At 42.9% G+C, this 19,199-nt stretch overlaps 1 protein-coding gene across 4 annotated transcripts in view; it reads left to right on the forward strand.

Moving 5' to 3' along the window:
- ptprz1a (protein tyrosine phosphatase receptor type Z1a) overlaps positions 1-19,199 on the forward strand; it is a 261,256-nt gene that overhangs the window by 211,832 nt on the left and 30,225 nt on the right. For all 4 annotated transcript variants that reach the window (XM_078568367.1, XM_078568368.1, XM_078568369.1 and 1 more), the window contains 3 exons: positions 3,820-3,905; positions 8,679-8,699; positions 10,312-10,408. In XM_078568367.1, the coding sequence (XP_078424493.1) occupies positions 3,820-3,905; positions 8,679-8,699; positions 10,312-10,408 (204 nt within the window). The remainder of the gene's footprint in view (positions 1-3,819; positions 3,906-8,678; positions 8,700-10,311; positions 10,409-19,199) is intronic.

The raw sequence follows: 19,199 nt of genomic DNA on the forward strand, positions 1-19,199 counted from the left end.
TCAGATGGCAGTTAAGAGTCAACCACATTGCTGTGGGTCTGGAGTCACATATAGGCCAGACCAGGTATGGATGGCGGATTTCCTTCCCTAAAGGGGAATAATTGAAAATCAAAACATTTTTGCAACAACCGATGATAGTTGTCATGGTTACCATTACTAAGATGAGCTTTCTACTCCAGATTTATTGATTGAATTCAAATGCCACCAGTTGCCATGATGGGATTTGTACTCATGTCCTCAGAGCATTAGCCTGGATCTCTGGATTACTAGTCTAGTGACATTAACACTACACTACCATCTCCCCATCTACCTGAGATGCTACCTTTCAAATGAGATATTAAATTAGGGCCCTCAACAGCTGGGGAGTCCTCCCAGTACCCTGGCCAACATTTATCACTCACTAAAATATAGTCCATTTATGGAATGTTGTTTGTGGAATTTTGCTGTGTGCAAATTGGCTGCAATATTTGCCCATGTTAGAATGGTGACTACACTTCAAAATATTTCATTGGATGAGTAATTAAATGGCAACATGTTAATGCAAGTTCGTTCTTTATTTGCACAAAGGCAAAATTTAATGTCCATGGCGGGGTTCCCACCCATGGCTGGAAAATTGGTGGGCCTTAAGTGGCCTCTGGTGGAAAGGCCCACCCTCCACTTTTCCTGGAGTTTTATTGGGGGGACAGTCATGAATACAGTGGAGTGTCCACCCCATACCTTCCTGTCTGATCAAAAGGGCCCCGCCTCCACCTCTGAACTCCCCACCTGGGAGGGTGCGGCCATTTGGCAGGGCAGCCTAAATTCTGCCTCAAGTCTCTCACTCCTTGTAATACAGTCGAATAAAGGAAAATGTTTCCAACATGTGGCTACGAGAGCTAGTCAGAGGCTGGATATTCTGGGATGAGTAACTCACTCCCTGACTCACTTTCCACCACTATCTACAAGCTGCAAGTCAGGAGTGTGATGGAATACTCTCCACTTGCCTGGATGAGTGCAGCTCCAACAACATTCAAGATGCTCGACACCATCCAGGACAGTGTGCTTGATTATAATCCTCGCCCTTTTTTGGGCAATCCCAGGTCAGGAGTACTTCTCATGATTTTTCTCAACTCTAGGTTGAGAAGGACAGATCTGAAAGATGCTAAATCGGTCCAAGGACTGATTCATCTCTCACCAAAGGAAAGGAGCCTGTTAAGAGTATTTCCACCCTTCGGGTAGCCTTTTTAACAAGTTTCAGCCAGATTATAATATCCCAGACATTATTAGAGTCCAGGAGCTACACCTCAATTATGTAACCACCCGCCAAAGAGGGTACTGAGTCAGGTTCACAAGTTAATGATATAGAAGACTGTGAGATGATATAAGTTCTAAAATATAGAGATGTTTATTAAAGAACAAAACATGCAATTAATAGTGTGGTGAATACTGCCAATTGCAATGTTAAACAGCTTTTAGGAAAAGAGAGAAAATACAATCTTATTTCTAGTAGAGATTCCAGTTTTAAAATTCAATTATTGTTGCAGTAAAATATTTAAGTAGGATATCCATCAAATATTAAAGTAACATTTATCTTAATCCCCAAGTGAGAACTACAGAGTTGCTGAAATGACTGTCCCAGTTAAGGAGAAAATTATCTTTGCTGAGCTCTAGTAGAAGTACTTTTGCCATCAGATTTTTCTTTATATTCGTTCATGGAATCTGGGCGTTGATGGCTAGGCCAGCATTTATTGCTCATCCCTACTTGCCCTTGAGAAGGTGATGGTGAGCTACCTTCTTAAACCACTGCAGCCCATGTGGTGTAGGTACGTCCACAGCACTGTTCAGAAGGGAGTTTTTGGATTTTGACCCAGTGACAGTGAAGGAACGGCGATATATTTCCAAGTTAGGATGGTGAGTGGTTTGAACAGGCACTTGCAGCTGGTAGTGTTCCCATGTGTCTGCTGCCCTTGTCCTTTTAGATGGTTGCAGCCATGGGTTTGGAAGGTGTTGGAGTGCCAGTCAAGCAGGCTGCTTTGTCTTGGATGGTGTCAAGCTTCTTGAGTGTTGTTGGAGCTGGACTCACCCAAGAAAGTGGAGATTATTCCATCACACTACTGAGTTGTGCCTTGTGGATGGTGGACAGGCTTTGGGGAGTCAGGAGGTAAGTTACTAGCCACAGAATTCCTACCCTCTGATTCTCCCTTGTTGGAGATGGTCATTGCCTGGCATTGTGTGGCACAAATGTTACTTGCCACTTGTCAGCCCAAGCCTGAATAACACCCAGGGCTTACTGCATGTGCACATGGACTGCTTCAGCTGGAGTGAACTCAGAGAATCTGAAAATCTGATGTATGTTCTCAATACTTATAGTTTGTCTTAGGCTGGATAACTAATTTCTTATGCAGGAGCCAGATATCTTAATTGTAATTAAGTTCAGCCTTCTTATGTTCCAAATATCATTTAGCTACTGTTAATCTCTAGATCCAGCCCCACAACCCGTCCCCTTGATTCTAAGAAAGTTTATATAATTGTGAAATTCCACTTAAGGCCTAGCCCTTATTGATCCTAGGGAAGCCAAGCTTGCCAGAAATCATAATGCTCAATTTTTCATTAGTTATGAGTCTGTGTTTTAAGATTATAATATAGCTCAAGGATTGTAAAAATTCCAGTTGACTGTGGTCTAGGATTCAGTATAAACTAATTTTATCAACTCCTGCACTCTGCTGGCTTCCCTGATAGTTTGCAACACAAATGTGTTACTCTGCAATTTTTTGGTGTTGCTCTCTCCTATCAGGGATTCTCTTACTAATGTAAGAAGACACGAGTCTCTACATGCAGAGACCTGTTGTCAGGCATTGTGAACTGTATTTACCTTTTTAAAAAAAAAAGAACCCTTTTTAATATTTTAAGTTCTTATTTATAGGAAAATAACCCATTTAACCTTATAACCCCTCATTATGGCTGGATTTCTTTACACGTATTCCTTCACCAAAAGCAGCCCATTTGATTGGCGCTCCCATCTGCTACCTTAAACAATTCATTTACGGGATGCGGGTATCACTATCAAGGTCAGCTTTTATTGCCCATCCCGAATTACCCTTGAGATACGTCTGACTGACTGACTTCAGAGGGCAGTGAAGAGTCAACCATTGCTGTGGATCTGGAGTCACATATAGACCACACCAGGTAAGGTCAACAAATTTCCTTCCAAAAGAGACATTCATGAACCTGGTGGGTTTTTACCATAATCCAGTAGTTTTATGGTCACCAGTTTTAATACTGGCTTTATTTATTCCAAATTTATTCAATTAAATGAATCTACATTCCCTAATTGCCACAGTCAGATTTGAACTCATCTCCAGATCATTAGTCCAGCAACATAACTGGTATGCTACCATACCCCTCCCTTCACCACAGGTGCCATGTGAACCATGTACCTGATGCACTGAAGCAACTCACCAAGCCTTCTTTACCATCACCTTCCAAACCCACAACCTCTACCGCCTAGAAAAAGAAGGGCAGCAGGCACAAGGGAACACCACCACTTGCATATTCTCCTGCATATCATCCAGACTTGGAAATATATTTCCATTCCAATACTGTCACTGGAACTCCTACCTAACAGCACTGTGGGGGTGTACCTACACCACATGGACTACAGTAGTTCACCACCACCTTCCCAAGGGCAATTATGGATGGGCAATAAAAATGCTGGCATTTTCAGTAATATCTATGTTCCAAGAATGAATTTTTAAAAAATGAACAGCTGATGATTTTATTGCTGCAATCTGTCAATCAGCATTTTTAATGAGATTATAAAAGAACAACTTTTATCTTCAGATGAAATGGGAGCAATTCCAATCAGGCATTTTCCAAAGCACGTTGCAGAACTTCATGCAAATAATGGATTTTCTGAAGAATTTGAGGTATGTTCTAATTTTATTTTGTGTTAATTCTTTAATTAATGAAAGAAAAGTTACAGTTTGGTAAACCCCATGTCCAGATAGTACAGTTTTGCAACCCCAAGATTTAACTTCTCACTAAGTTTAAAGAAAATCAAAGGGCAAAATCTTGAATTCGCACTGTAGAATTCCAAAGAACTAGCAGTTGGGATACATCTCTCTACACAGAGAATTGGAATGCTTTTCTACAGAAATTAGCTGAGGTATCTTTCAAGGGAAGATTAGGTAAACGTTGAAAGCATTAGAAGGTACAGGACTGTGGAGAGTGACCTGGCTGTGTTATTAACTTCGGCTGAAACAAAATGCTGGTACAAACTGATGGACCGAATGCCCTCATTCTAAGCTGTAACCTTACATAATTTTATGAAAAACATGTCTGAAATCTCTGAGGTCTTCAGTTCATGGTCAATTAAATAGATGGGAATCAGCATAGGTTTAATTATAAACAATCCCTGGCAATGAATCACTACCTTGTAGTGAGAAAGAAAAAGTACTGATGAATGAGCTAAAATGTCTTTATAATTAGAAGTTTCTACTGATTCTGGTTTAAAGCACCGAAATCAAACTATTTCAAGTTAAGATCACTGATGATTTGTAGGTATGTCAGTGGTATTTTACTTCAAGGACACACTCATGTGATTTAATTGCAAGATTTTTGTAAAACTTGAGGCCTTAAAGTCCTATTGTGGGAGAATAGCATATGAACACTTAATGTATCTCTCTGAAATATCTCTGCTAAACAGGGCATCACCTCCAATAAAATAGCAGAGGGACGAATTTCAGATAAACACACATGGTACTTGCTACATTATCCCATAGTGTATTCTCAAGGCCCAAGTGAATCTGTTAATTTTCATTAAGTGCTGGTGATGGGAAGTGTGTGTTTTCTTTTATGCGTCAAAATGATAAGTATGAAACTTTTTAATACACCTATATAAGCATGAAATGCTTCCAGAGCAGTTAGAACAGAGGTTAGATGCAGTTTAAAAGCTTCATATTATTTGTCCCTTAACCCCAATCCACAAGCATACTTTCTATGATGGGCATAATTTAGTGACAGTGACATGTGCACCCCCCCCCCCCACCCCCCCGCCCCCAGTTGGAGAACCAATGGGTATGCCATGTTGCCTTTCTATGTAAGGTTTGAAGCTATTCCAAGTTAACCGGGCACTTCTGGACAGCATCGGGTCTCCCACTGAAGAAAGGGCCCAGTAGGGCTGAAATCCCACCCAATAGCTTCAGGCCAATCAAAGGCCAGAAGCTCTGCAGCACTAGCAGAACCAACAGGAGTGGTGACCACTGCCTGTATTGCACCCGCGCCTACCAAGACGTCCGGCAGTGGATCCTCCGGAGACAGGTAAGTGGGGCAGGATGGGGTAGAAGGGATGGGAAGGACGGTCAACAACAAGGGCAAGAGGTGGCTTCCTGTGGCTCACTCCCCCACTTCCCCATGCCAAGTACCTTGATCAGGCGCAAAAAGCCTTTGAAACGGATGCCAAAACCCCTGCTCGTTAAATACCAGCGACGATGGGAATGATGCCCTTAAGTGACCATTTAAGGTCTTCAATTGGCCTCCAGGTGGGAAGGCTGCCTGCAAGCCTTCCTGCCCTGGACTTATTCGGAAGGAGGTGGGAAGGCGGAGGATTACCACCCCGCACTCTGCTGCCCGATCACACCATGCCCCCCCCACCTCCAAACTCACCTCCAGGGGGATGGCATTAAATTCTGCCCTATAAATGCACCATAGCTTTATTTCCAACACCTGCCGTCACGTGACCCTCCTAATTGATGTTGTTCAAGTGCAGCCAGTTTGGTTGCTTTGATGCTCTTGGTTCATGCCCACTGGGATATCAGTGAAGACTGTTTGTGCCTTCAGTACATAAGGGAATGTATAACTGGAATCAAACCTCGGTCCCCAGGTGAAGGGTAGCATTCTGACTCATTTCACTCATTTTCTTCAAGTCTGTGGCTGCTGCCTTGGTGCAAAAAATCTGCACTCAGATATTCAGATGCTTTGTACTGTGAACAGATTACAGTGTGTTTGTGATTGATGCATTAAGTATTAATGATTTTGCATGAAATGTGCCATTGCTAGGACCTTTATTTTAATTTAAAAGTTCAAAAATGTGATTTAACACACATTGCAAGTCAAGACACAAAGCAATGTGAATAGCAATGTGTATTTTTGCATGTTAAATTTGAGCCTAATTTGCAACCCTTGAACTTTATTAACAGCACATAAAGGTTTATAGTAGTTTTATGGAGAACTAATAAATATAATAGGAAAAAGACAAATTGAATGAAACCAGAAAGCAGTCTTGGTCAGCCAGCCTCATTGTTTATGTGTATATTCCACCTACCCATGTATCTCTTTACCTTTATCTCTGTCTTGGTCAAAAAAAACCCCAAAGATTTGATGTAGAATCATCGGTCAGCATTCTTCTCTCACTTTCAACATATATTAAAATGTTTTCCCCAGAACCAAAAAGTAGGCAGCAGTGAGGGGAGTGAGGTGGGGGGGAACAGAGTTATTATGGCAATTAGCTAACCGATTCTGTTTAATATAGACTAAATATAATTAATTAAAAGAATGCACTACAGATGTATTAGTATGTTCAAGCTTACATGTTGTAGACTTGTTTGCTTCAGCTTTTCTTAGCTTCTGCCTTAGGGTGTGTTTATGTTGCCATCTTCATCTTATCGTGACACAGAAAGGTGACAGAATAACTTCAGAGTGAGATCCTGCCTTGGAGGCTTTAGCTTAACACAACTTGGAATGCAGCTCCAATTCAGCATTATGACTAGTTGCAAACAGAGTCAGTCTAGGGAGCTTCTGGACATTTTTTATAAGCTTCAGTAGCATTTCTTTAAATGAATGCTTCAATCACACTTAAATGCTTAACCATCACCTACCAGGAGTGGAGCTCTGTTGTGTAAGCATGTGTCTACGGAACTAATTCAAACTCATAAGCAGGCAGTATAAGCAAGCTGTTATTCTGTTTGCGAATCAATTTTGTAGCTATCAATTCGACCTTAAGTTTAACAGCAGCTTTCATGATAACATGGCAATACTGTGTGAGCCAATGTAATAGCTGTTGCTCCTATCTTTTAGTCCAACCTCGGTTAAATTAAAAGTGCCTTTATGGAACTTGGTGTTACTGGAAAATACAGGGCGGAATTTAATGCTCACAGTATGGGGCCCATCAACAGAAGGAAAACTGGTTACTGTCATGTTTTTATAATGATATAAAGGCACAAATCACTCAAGGGATTGTGTAAACATGTTTTGGGTTCATTTATTTAACCTAGGCACTTGGGAACATTTATACAAGGGTAGAAAACTTGAAGACTTCAGCAACAGAGCTTTGTGTGTGCTGTGCTCAATTCACAGGCCAAAGTGGAACTGAGACTAGGTCACATGACACACTTTCCTTTTAGTGATGGCATGCTCTATCCCTTAAAGACATTTTACAACAGTGGCAACCCCTTTGAGGCTATTTCTGGGAGCCCCGTTGGGATTAAGTCCCTAAATGGTAGTGAGCGGGCTTCTGGTGGAGTTCCCAGCTCCACCGGAGGCAAGTTTTCCAGTGAGGTCTTTGGAGTGTAGGGCGGTGTCCTGCCAATCAGAGGTGGCAGCTCCCTAGTAGCAGAAGTGCCACTGGGCACAGTGGCCACTGCCTGCCTGCACCGGGGCGTGTTGGAAGGATCGATGCTGGATCCCCGGACTAAGGTAAATGGGACCCCAGGCAGGGAGACGCTGGTGAGAGAAGCCAGAGGTTGTTCTTAAAGGCATTGGTGTGGCTTCCTAGGGGTCCCTCCATTTCCATGGGCAGGTCCCTCCATTGGGCACAGAGTGCCTGAGAAAGAGGGAGCCGCTCTTCCAGGGCACAGGCATACTCGACAGGATTACCCCCATCAGCTTCTGGTATAGTAACAGCGAAGGTGGGAAGAGGCCCTTAAGTGACCACTTAAGGACTTCAATTGGCGTCTGAGTGGGAAGGCTGCCCTCGACCCTACCAGCTCTGAGATTAATCAGGGGGATTCGAAAAGGTGGCAGAATCGCTACCCCATACCTTCCCACCCAATTATATGGCACCTCCCGCCACCTCCAAACCCGCCTGTGTAGGGGAGCATTAAATTCCGCTCATGCTTTCTACTTCCTCTGTTAAACCAGTGGCGATTTTATTACTTTATAATTAACTCAAACTTATCCTTATTGCCACTTAGATATAAGTAGTCTATGTATCAAACTCATTTACATTTTTATTCTTGCTTACACTTGTAGTTATGTTACCCAATTTCTGTCCCTCTCCAAATCCACTGCTTGTTTTCATGATCCTTGTAAAATTCTTTCAAACAGTTTCCCACTTCCCACAAACTCTCCAATAAACAACAGACGCCTGTTTCCTGCTCTTTTGATATTGGTTACTTATAAGTTAATAACCCCGAGCATTAATTTTGCTTTTGATCAGTTTACAGCCATGCGCCAACACTGCAACACAGAGCCCACTTGAAATTTTGCTGCTTTGTTTATTTTTTGGCCTTAAAATGAAGGAATTTACAGTTAAAGTTAAAAGAAACTGTGATCAATGGTTATGAATTAAGCTCACTCAACATTTGAAATGTATATATTGCATGACTATTTAAAGTTTCCTTATTTACCTCGTTGTAATACATCTGTGCTGTTTGCTGTGGAGTTTGATTGCTGTGCTTTTTACATTCCCTCCCTTTCATAAGAAACTGAAAGCATTTTACGAGGTAAGACATTTTGCGTTGGCTTTTGTTAGTCCATTAGAAGTAGCTTCGTAGAGAAAGCATTTGCCCATTTTATTTTGCTGCATCTATGTGCTTGCTCTTCATTTAATTTACTTATGACATGTACAGAGTGGCTTCTTCTGAAGGTCAAATTTCAATTGTCAGAGCAGAATAAACTCCTCTGCAGAATTTGCTCTTGACCGATCTCAACTGCATTTTAATCTGCCATGAAAATAAAGTAATTATTGGTGAACAAACATTCTTTCTCACGTGATGCTGCTTATAAATATTATCCGAGAGAAGCTTTAATTTTCCCTTGCGTGCTAAAGACACGCAGTGAAAATCCTGAACATTGTGCTGACTGAATTACAAAACGCTTTAAAATTTCTACCTCAGCATCAAAAGGCCAATTATGGCTTCCTTAGCGAAAACTAGCAGAAGCGAGGGATTGTGACTTCAGACTATCTTGAGACCAGATTCAAAGTAGCTGACTTTACTGGAGCTTTTAAGGTGGTGGTAGGCTATCGATTATCTTGCTATTGCAGTAAGCTAGGCCTGAGTTTCTGAGCTTTTAATACCATAGAATATAATTTTATTTTAAAGATCTTTGATTACATGCAGGATGCAATTCTTATAAAGCTCACCTCTTCAGAAAATTATTTGTATGATATATTTTTTCAATGCGTTCCTGATTTCCACCCACCCATTGCTACTTATAGTCTTTTTGCTGGATCTTAGTGCTGTGAACATGCACCTGTGCTGTTCAGTAAATGATAACGATCACCCCCCCTAGAGTGACGCGACCGGGGAGAAGTGGGGTTGTTGGAGCATGTTGATTATGCCATGTTTGGGTGGACCTAGCCTTTTTTAATGTTTGCATGCATCTCACCATCCACAGTCACATTACATCCGTGAAAAAAAGAGTGAAGCCTTTTGGGATCACTGCCACTTTGAACTCTGATGACATTTATAGGAGGGAATTGTGGTTTTATACTGTCCTTACCATTATTTTTAAAGAGGTATTGGACCTATTCCTGGATGTTTCATCATATGAACTTGCATCTCCAAGTCCTTCTCCTCCCCAACACCTGTAAAGCAATCTTTACTACCATCTCCAAAATTTTTTTATACCTAACAAGTGGAAATGTTCAAAGAAATGTGGGGGGGGCGGAGGGGGGGGGGTGGAATCACAATTTATTTTTAATGCTCCTATGATTTTTTTCCCCCTCATGGGTCACTCACAGTGTCCAGGAGAGTAATATTTAATTCCTGGAGGCTCAAGAACAACCCTGAAGAGTTGGCAACCATAGGTGAATAACTATGTTGGCTGAGGATTAGGGCTAACTTACCTGTGATGCCCCCAACAGTTGAATTCCAAATGCTCACTGTATAACTGATGCATGAGTTTTAACCACCATGAGGAAAACTAGAAGGCTGCCAGCAGCATTGCAAAGGTCCCCTAGCAGCTCTCTATTCTGTCAAGAATGGGAGAAGAGTAAGATGGAGGGAAAAGAAGTGGGATTTCACGGGCTTTAAATTAGTTCAATTAATGAGCTTGGCTGTATCTATGTGAAATTTTATTCTACTAGCTAACATGTATTTTTGCTTTTTGCAGGAAGTCCAAGGATGCACTGTTGACTTAGGCATCACGTCAGACAGCTCCAACCACCCAGACAACAAAAACAAGAACCGCTACATAAATATAGTTGCTTGTAAGTCATTTTGCTTACTTTACTACCTCCCAGGGTTATCAACAATTATTTGGAATAATTTTGTCTCAAAATAGCATGCTCAGCTTGAGAACTTCCTTAGTGGCACTTAGTCGTGCTAACTAGTAGACCTGGATGATTTGACTGGGGGAAGAATGGCTTCTTTTTCATAAGAGTGGACAATACTGACCTCTAACCAACTTCTTTATGACTCTTTGTTACGCAACAAAGAAAGAAATGGGGAATTTCTGAAATTATTTGGTTTAATTGTGTACAAGCTGAGAAGTTTTACTGTTTTCAGATTTCTCCACAGTTCTCTTCCTTCACTCTCTTTCTTTACCAAAAGCCGAGGACCACACTGGGCTGTGGCTTTATGGGTGCCGGCTGCTTTCTGGTGCTTGTGTGCAAGGAGAGAATGAGGCTCAGGTGCCTGTTCTACTTCAGGAACTGTCACAACCAAGGCATAGTTCTGGAATTAGCTGTGTATAATAACAGTCAGAAAAAGAAATTTGATTCATTTCTTTCTTTTGCTCCCTATCCTGAGAAGACCTAGTTCAGTGTTGATGATTCACTAAAGTTTAACATATGCATAGTTCATTGTAAAACAAAAAAACAACCTGCTTGGATGAACAGACATTAGTCAGTGATGAAAATGAAAGTAGAAGTCTCACCACTAGTATCATTTCTTTCAAAAACAATAAATAACCAGAATCATGATTTAAGATTACATTCTGTTGTACTCTTCTGTCAATTTCTTTTGTTGCTCTCACCTCCCCTGTCCTCCTAACCATTGTGTATTGCATTGAGAAAAGATTAAAATGTGGACTTACATGTGGCAGCCATTATTGAACTGTCTTTATTTACACCTCCCTGACAGAGAGGGCAATATAACAAAATGGTCAGACCTTACAATATCTACACTCTCTCCCCACTTAAACAAAAACTTAAGTACATGTACCATTTTACGTTTTAATAAATATGTTCCCCGAATATGATATAACTAAACCAACATCAACAATAAAAAAACAAAAACAAAAATACCTGGAAAAACTCAGCAGGTCTGGCAGCACCTGCGGAGAGGAACACAGTTAACGTTTCGAGTCCGAATGACCCTTCAACAGAACTAAGTAAAAATAGAAGAGGTGAAATATAAGCTGGTTTGAGGGGGGGTGGGGCAAGTAGAGCCAGTGATAGGTGGAGATAACCAAAAGATGTCTCAGACAAAAGGACAAAGAGGTGTTGAAGGTGGTGATATTATCTAAGGAATGTGCTAATTAAGGGTAGAAAGCAGGACAAGCAAGGTACAGATAGCCCTAGTGGGGGTGGGGTGGGATGAAGGAATCAAAATAGGCTAAAAGGTCGAGATAGGGAGCATTGGTTGCATACTTGTTTTTACTGTCATCACAACCGAAACATATGTGACCGATACTACCAGAATAACTTACTTGTAAAAAAAATGTTTCTCCTTAACACCAGCATGTGTTTTTTAAAAAATCATTTCTTTCCACATACTTTCAAATAACCTACCTGGATTCCTTCACTTTCTATCTAGGTATCTCCTTCCATTTCCGTCAGCTTCACTTTGCCCTCTGAACATCTTGGCCAGGAGTTTCTATTCGTTGAGCGGGCTCAGCAGGAGAGGACGGGGGTGGTCGCAGAGCTGACCGTCGCCCACGATCGGCCCCGCACTGCAATTTCACGCGGGTGGCCCAATTAAGGCCTGCCCTGCGTGGATCATAAGCAGTAGCGTGAGCGCCACCTGTGCAGGTGGGGGGAGGAGGGAGAGTCGGGTCCAGCGCTCTTTCGCTCATGTGCACAAAAGAGCGCTTCAATCTCCTGGAGGCATGGAACTCCCTCAGGGAGATTGAAGCGCTTGTTAAAAAAATAAATACATTAAAAATTTAATGAAACATGTCCCCTCATGTGACTGTGTCACATGAGATGGGACTTGTTTTTATTTATCAAAGAAAATTTTTATTTAATTTGTAAAAGCTTTAGGAAACCTTATCTCACTCACGGATGAGGTTTCCTAAAAAACATAAAGGCTGCTTGGCATTTTCGCCTGCCCGCCAACCATAAGGTTGGACGGGCAGCGTAAAATTCAGGTTAATTACCTGGTTAATGGCCTTAATAGGTCTATCAATTATCAGCAGGCACGTAGCCTACTCCAGCGCGCCCACCGAACAAAAGATCGTGCGACTTCGCAATGATGTCGGGACGCATGCCCAACGTCATCGCTCATCATTTATCATTCCAGCATGTTGGGCACACACGCACCCACACCCCGAATGGAAAATTTTTCCCCATGACTGTGTAAAACCTGAACTTTGACTTTGATTACCAACTCTACTTAATGGTTGGGTCTGACACTGATGGAGTCTCCAATCTTCAGTAGATATATGAATGCACCTAGTCTCTTCACAACAACTCCAATTACATACTTCTCCTTATTACCTTGGTAGATTTTCATCATGATCTCCTGACAAGCACTGAACTCACTGAGTTTCATGTCTGCTGTATTTTGACTCATCATTGCCTTGCTTTTTTCTTACTTTCCTATTGGCTTACGTAAACCGAACCTTATCCTAGGACTCTGTTTAAACACCGACTCTTAAGGTGAGGAACCTGTGTAGACTGTGGGATTACTCTGTATGAGAACAGTAAATTTTACAGCCTGTGTTGAAGAGAAACATGGAGATTTCTGCCTAGCTTGTCACCAGCAAATACTTCTGCAAAGACTTCTTCACAATCTGTACAGTTCTTTCTGCAGCATCATTCAATGCTGGGTGATGTGGTGGTATTAAAATGTGTTGGACTCCATTCTTAGTCAGAAATGTTCAAATTCTTATGCAAACTGTGGAACATTATCTGATACCAACGCCTCTGGCAATCTGTACATTGCAAACCAACATCTCAAAACCTCAATAGTTTTAGCACTTACATTATTGAGCATAGACTCAAGATTTATCCTATTGCTATTGCTATTGACCAAAACAAGGTACTCTTCCCTTCCATTTCAAAGACATCGACGTGTATTTATTCCCGCGGTTTTCTTGTGTTTGACCATGGGACAAAAGGAACCTTGGCCAGATCATTTCTCATTCTGAGACACACTTCACAACTTTTCACCAACTCTTCAATATCCCTATCTACCTTTGGCCACCAGAAATAGCTTCTTGCTACTGCTTTCATATGGACTATCCCTGTGTGCTCTCCCTCTAACAACCTCTCTCTAAACCATGGTGGAAAATGACTCTTAAACCCCATAGGAGACAGCCTTGATCTGCACTCAGTTTATTTCTACATGTGAAATATTCCTGCAATTTCTCATCATTTCACTCCTTAGGCCAACCATTCGTGATATAATTGAGCACTTTACTGAGCATCACATCCTTGCGAGTTCCTTCATTATTCTATCTAGCAGACCCTGGCATATCATTTGTGTATGTAAAGTAATTCATGGGTAACACAGTAGCTAGAAATGAATCAATCTTCCAAGGAAATTTGAAAAGAATGTCCTCATTTGCATAACCTGCTGACTTACAATATTTAATATTATTGTACCGATGGTTAATTTTATCATTTGGTCATCCTTGCTCAAAGACCCTATTGTGCTCTTAGCATTTCTACCATGTATTCTTACTGATTCATACTGTAAATAACTCAGCCTAGTTTAGCCATATTTTCTTAAGCCAATTTCTTCCCATCAGGGAGACTTTGTTCCTTCCTACTACTACCAATGACAATGGGATGTGTCATCGTATCCCACTCTAATACTAACTTTACCTAACACTGGAATACTGTTATTGGAATAACTAATCAGTTTTACACCAGTTTTGCATAAGGGAATGTGACTTAGGGATTTCTTGTACTCACCTTCTGAGATAATAGACTCTGCTGCAGCTGTATCAATGATGAAAATAAGTTGTGAACCTCTGACTTTCATTTTTACTATGGGCACTGCAATTACATCTTCAGCCCTGTAACTCTCATCTTCCATGTGCTGTTTCTCTTGCTCTGAGTACAACTCTTGATCTTCCTGTTCAATAACATTAACTTTTGTTTCCATATCTATCTACCATATATGCATTTGAGGATGTCTAGACAGCTGAACTAGCTTTAGATCTACCACCTCAACCTGGTGCATGACTGCAACCCAGTGCTTTACCACAATCTGGAGCATGACTATTTCCTCTATGCCAGCCTAAATACGACTGACTTTCCCATAGGCATAGCACTTTGACTGGAAATGGGAGCATTTAAATTATATTTTTTTATTCATTTATGGGACGTGGGCATCACTAGCTAGGCAAACATTTATTGCCCATCCATAACTGCCCTTGAGAAGGAGGTGGTGAGCTGCCTTCTCGAACCACTGCAGTCCATGTCAAAAAGGTACACCCACTGTGCTTTTAGGGAGGGAATTCCAGGATTTTGACTCAGTGAAGGAACGGTGATATATTTCCACGTCAGGATGGGGAGTGACTTGGAGGTCAACTTTCAGATGGTGGTGTTCCCACGTGTCTACTGCCCTTGTCATTCTAGATGGTAGGGGTCGTGGGTTTGGAAGGTGCTGTCTAAGGAGCCTTGGTGAGTTCCTGCAGTGCATCTTGTAGATGGTACACACTGCTGCTACTGTGCGTCGGTGGTGGAGGGAGTGAATGTTTGTGGATGTGGTGCCAATCAAGTGGGCTGCTTTATCCTGGATGGTGTCAAGCCTCTTGAGTGTTGTTGGAGCTGCACTCATCCAGGCAAGTGGGGAGTATTCCATCACACTCCTGACTTGTGCCCTGTAGATGGTGGACAAGCTTTGGGGAGTTGGGAGGTGAGTTACTCATTGCAGGATTCCTAGCCTCTGACCTGCTCTTGTAGCCACAGTTTTTATATGACTAGTCCAGTTCAGTTCAGTTCAGGTCAACCCACAGGATGTTTATGGTGGGGGCTTTGACGATGGTAATGGCATTGAACATCAAGGGGTAATGGTTAGATTCTCTCTTGTTGGAGATGGTCATTGCCTGGCACTTGTGTGGCACAAATGTTGCTTGCCACTTATCAGCCCAAACCTGGATATTGTCCGGGTCTTGCTGCATTTGGACACGGACTGCTTCAGTATCTGAGGAGTCACGAATGGTGCTGAACATTGTGCAATCATCACAATGGATTCTACTGAGTCCAAGTCAGGTGACGAGCTTGCGGACTCAGTCCTAACACGGTTGGTGGTGCTGCAGGGAGAATCAGGAAGATGTCAGCTGCATTCCTCAGATATCAATGCACAATGGAGGAGTCTGTCCGCCTTCAGGCTGAGGTGAGAGCGCCAGCATGCCAACCATCCAAGGTCAACACTGGTAGGAAGGCGGCTGCCCATGGAGACCTTGGTCCAAGACATAGGCACTGCGGCAGGAGCTGCACTTCTAAGGTGTAGGTACTGGTGACATCTATCAGTGGCTATGCAAGAGTGGGTGCAAGGCAGCTCGATCTCACTCCTCTGCATCCAGATGGGGCCCTGCTGCCTCTTGCTCATGAGGGCGAAGCTCCTTTCTTTGGTGAGCTTGGCGCCTCCATCGCAAGCTTCTCCATTTTCTCTCCTTGTATGCAATGATGTAGACAGCAATAAATCCAGCCTCCACCTTGCTGAAGGTCTCCTCTCTGCAGCATGAATGAGAAAAAGACATAAGTGATCATGAGCCTCCAAAGGCCCTATTTCTATTGATGACTAGTGAGTGACTGTGGGTTCAAGGTCTTGGATCCAGTGTCGAGACCTAATCGCCACTGAAATCATGGCCAGCACATGGTACTTTTCACTGTGGGTCCCCTCCACCTCAGCCACCCTTCTGCATCAGCGACACCTATGACATCACTTTGGCCAGGCAATTGGTTGTGCAGCTTTCAGGCCTGTTGCTGGGATCCTCATTCACTGCATTCTCTGACTAGATTCTTTGGAAAAGACATAAGGACTGTGTGAATAGTTGATGGAGGGTTGAGGGTTCTCATCTGCTCAGCTGCCAGCGACTGTATTCTGAGCTGCAGCATTTAAGACCTGGCTCCAGCTTGTCCAGTTAACCAATAGCCCCGCACTTTGTTATGGCTCTGGAGAATTTCAGTGCTTGGAACAAGGGGTTAATACAAGGAGACTGATTAGTGCCAAGAATGGGGATTCATCTCGTGTGAATGTGCCCCAGTGCGTAACTCTCCTGATTCCCTGCATTGCCACTGAAAGGCTCCTAACATGTCTCAGGTGTGCATCTCCCCTCATTTGTTGAAACACGTTTGGGTGCCCCTTCAATCAGCCTCCCTGTGCAGAGCCCAGTCCTCCAATCAGCCCTCAAAGCCCCCACCAGCAGAGTCTCACCTCTTCTTAATTATGTGTTGCACCATCGCTTCAGGTTGGAAGATGATGGTGCTGAGGTCGCACTCCCAGACCAGCTTGAACCCAACCATGTGGCTGGGCAAATACCTCCCATCAGCCTGAAGGAGCTCTATTTCCAGCTGTCCCTACCTCCAACAACTCTCAATCCTCCCCCTCCAATCCTCGAACCTTTCTGCTTGTGGTGGAAATCCCAGTGTAGCCCCCTGAATCTTTGGAGGTGGATTGGCCTATGCCTCGTGTGGACCTTGCCCCATGTGGACTTCACCCCTCCACACCCTCCTGACCAATAAGACATATAGCACACCCTCCCCAGAACCCTCCAATACTCCTACACTACCTTTTCCCTATCTATAGACTGGAGATTCCTCCGCTGACTGAGAGTGTGCCATCTGCAGCACAGCATAATACCAGAAACCTCCCTGGACCAAGGCACATGGTGTTATGACCACTCATTATGCACAACATTCTGGCCAATACTGGACCTGGACCAACATGCCCTCAGCCTCCCTGAACTGGGACAAGGACACTCTTTGCAAGGTCAGCCATGTAAAATGAAGCGCTTTTTCACATTGCCATCCTCCCATTCTGGCCCCAACTCACGTATGTCCCTCTGTAGCAGACTTTTCCCTATTCTGGCCCAGAAGATATCTCTCCTCCGGCCCCCTTGCCATGTTTCTGAGATGAACCTCTGTCCACCTTCACCTCTCCCCCTTTGGAGGCCTTGGCCTGCAGCCCCTTCTACAACCTTTGTCCACCTTCACCCCTCCCTCAGTGGAGGCTTTGCCCTGTGGCTCCTTCCACAGCACCCCCACCTTACTGCTGGTGTGGTAGGTAGGGCCTTATTTGGTGCTGCCTCAAAACCTGGCACTGAGTCGTGGTGCCATGAGTGCTGCCCTATGAAAGGTAGGCGAACAAACTTTGAAGTTATGAGCAAAATGCTGGTTGCCAGATGCACGTCACTTGTATGCCATTGTGAAACATGTCGGTCTAATTAGACGCTGATGTGCCCTCTTGATCCAGCGTGGGGGATGACACTGGCAAGCAGGCTTTACAATGAATATTCATAATATTTAAATGTATTCAAATGGCGTTCTCAACATTGCGCGCAGGGAAACATTGAAGTCTGGAGCAGATGATAGGACCCTGTTTTCTCGCCGATATTTTTTATCATCTCACAATATTTTCGGCTCCCTCCCACCATGATACCTGCCATAGATGGGAACAGAAAATCCTGACCTATTTCTTTCTGTCATTTCCATTGCTATGGCCTCATCTCAGGGCTCCTTCCATGTCATCTTATTGCCTTTGTTCTAGAGGCTTTTGTTCTAGAGGCCTCTTACAAACATGACTCTAATGTTGATTTCTAAGTTCGGACCATACCCACAGTGAGTTTCTTTAATTCAAGAGTGTAATCTGCAACACTGTCACAGAATCTTAGCAGCACAGAAGGAGGCTATTCAGCCTGTTGTGTCTGCACCAGCTCTCTAAATGAGCATTATGACCTAGTGCCATTGCCCTGCCTTTTCCCCGTACCCCTGCACCTTGTTTCTATTCAAATAACCATCTAATGCCCTCTTGAATGCCTCAATTGAACCTGCCTCCACCACACTCCCAGGCAGTGCATTCCAGGCCCGAACCACTCGTTACGTGAAAAAAGTTTTTCTCACATCACATTTGCTTCTTTTGGAACCGCTTCCTTTCACGGAATGCAACTCTCAGCGCAATCTCATTCTTAGTTGTACTGGGTCCAAAATCTCATTAATTTCAGAACAGTCCAAAGTCCTGTGGTCTCGCAGGCAACATTGGTTAAACACCACCTCAAAAGCATTTGGTCCTGTCATGCTGAAGAAAACATTTACTTTATTCTCAATTTCTATTTTATTCGCTTTCAACCAAATACGTAATCTTTGTTTGTAATTATATCAGTCCTGTTTGTTAGGGCTGAATTCCCCCATTGTCCCCAAATATGCCTTCAGCGCCATTTTATAAATTATATAGTGTGCTGACTCACTCCTGAACACACTGTGCACCAGGAGCAATCTTTCAAATTACTCAAACTTCCTCAGGGGTTTAGGAATTTCAAAAATGTGACACAATGTTCTTCAGTCATTAACTTCTCAAATGAAATGTAAAAGAGAATTCTATCCCAGCCTCATTATCATCTTTCTGTTGCGTATCGCACTGAGATAAGATTAACATGTGAACTCACAGCCAGCAGCCATTATTGAACTAACTTTATTTACCGCTCCCCAACAGAGAGAGCAGCAGAAAGGGCAATGTGAAACCTCTTGCAATATACCACACTAGTGACCAAGCAAATCCTGTAGCTACATTGAGACCCTGTTACACATAATTTACTGCATTTATAAAACAGGGGTGGCTTTTATATTCATGGGGTGTGGACATCACTGGTTAGGCCAGTATTTA

Source organism: Cetorhinus maximus, chromosome 22 (genome assembly GCF_964194155.1).
Source record: "Cetorhinus maximus chromosome 22, sCetMax3.hap1.1, whole genome shotgun sequence".
Lineage (NCBI taxonomy): Eukaryota > Metazoa > Chordata > Chondrichthyes > Lamniformes > Cetorhinidae > Cetorhinus > Cetorhinus maximus.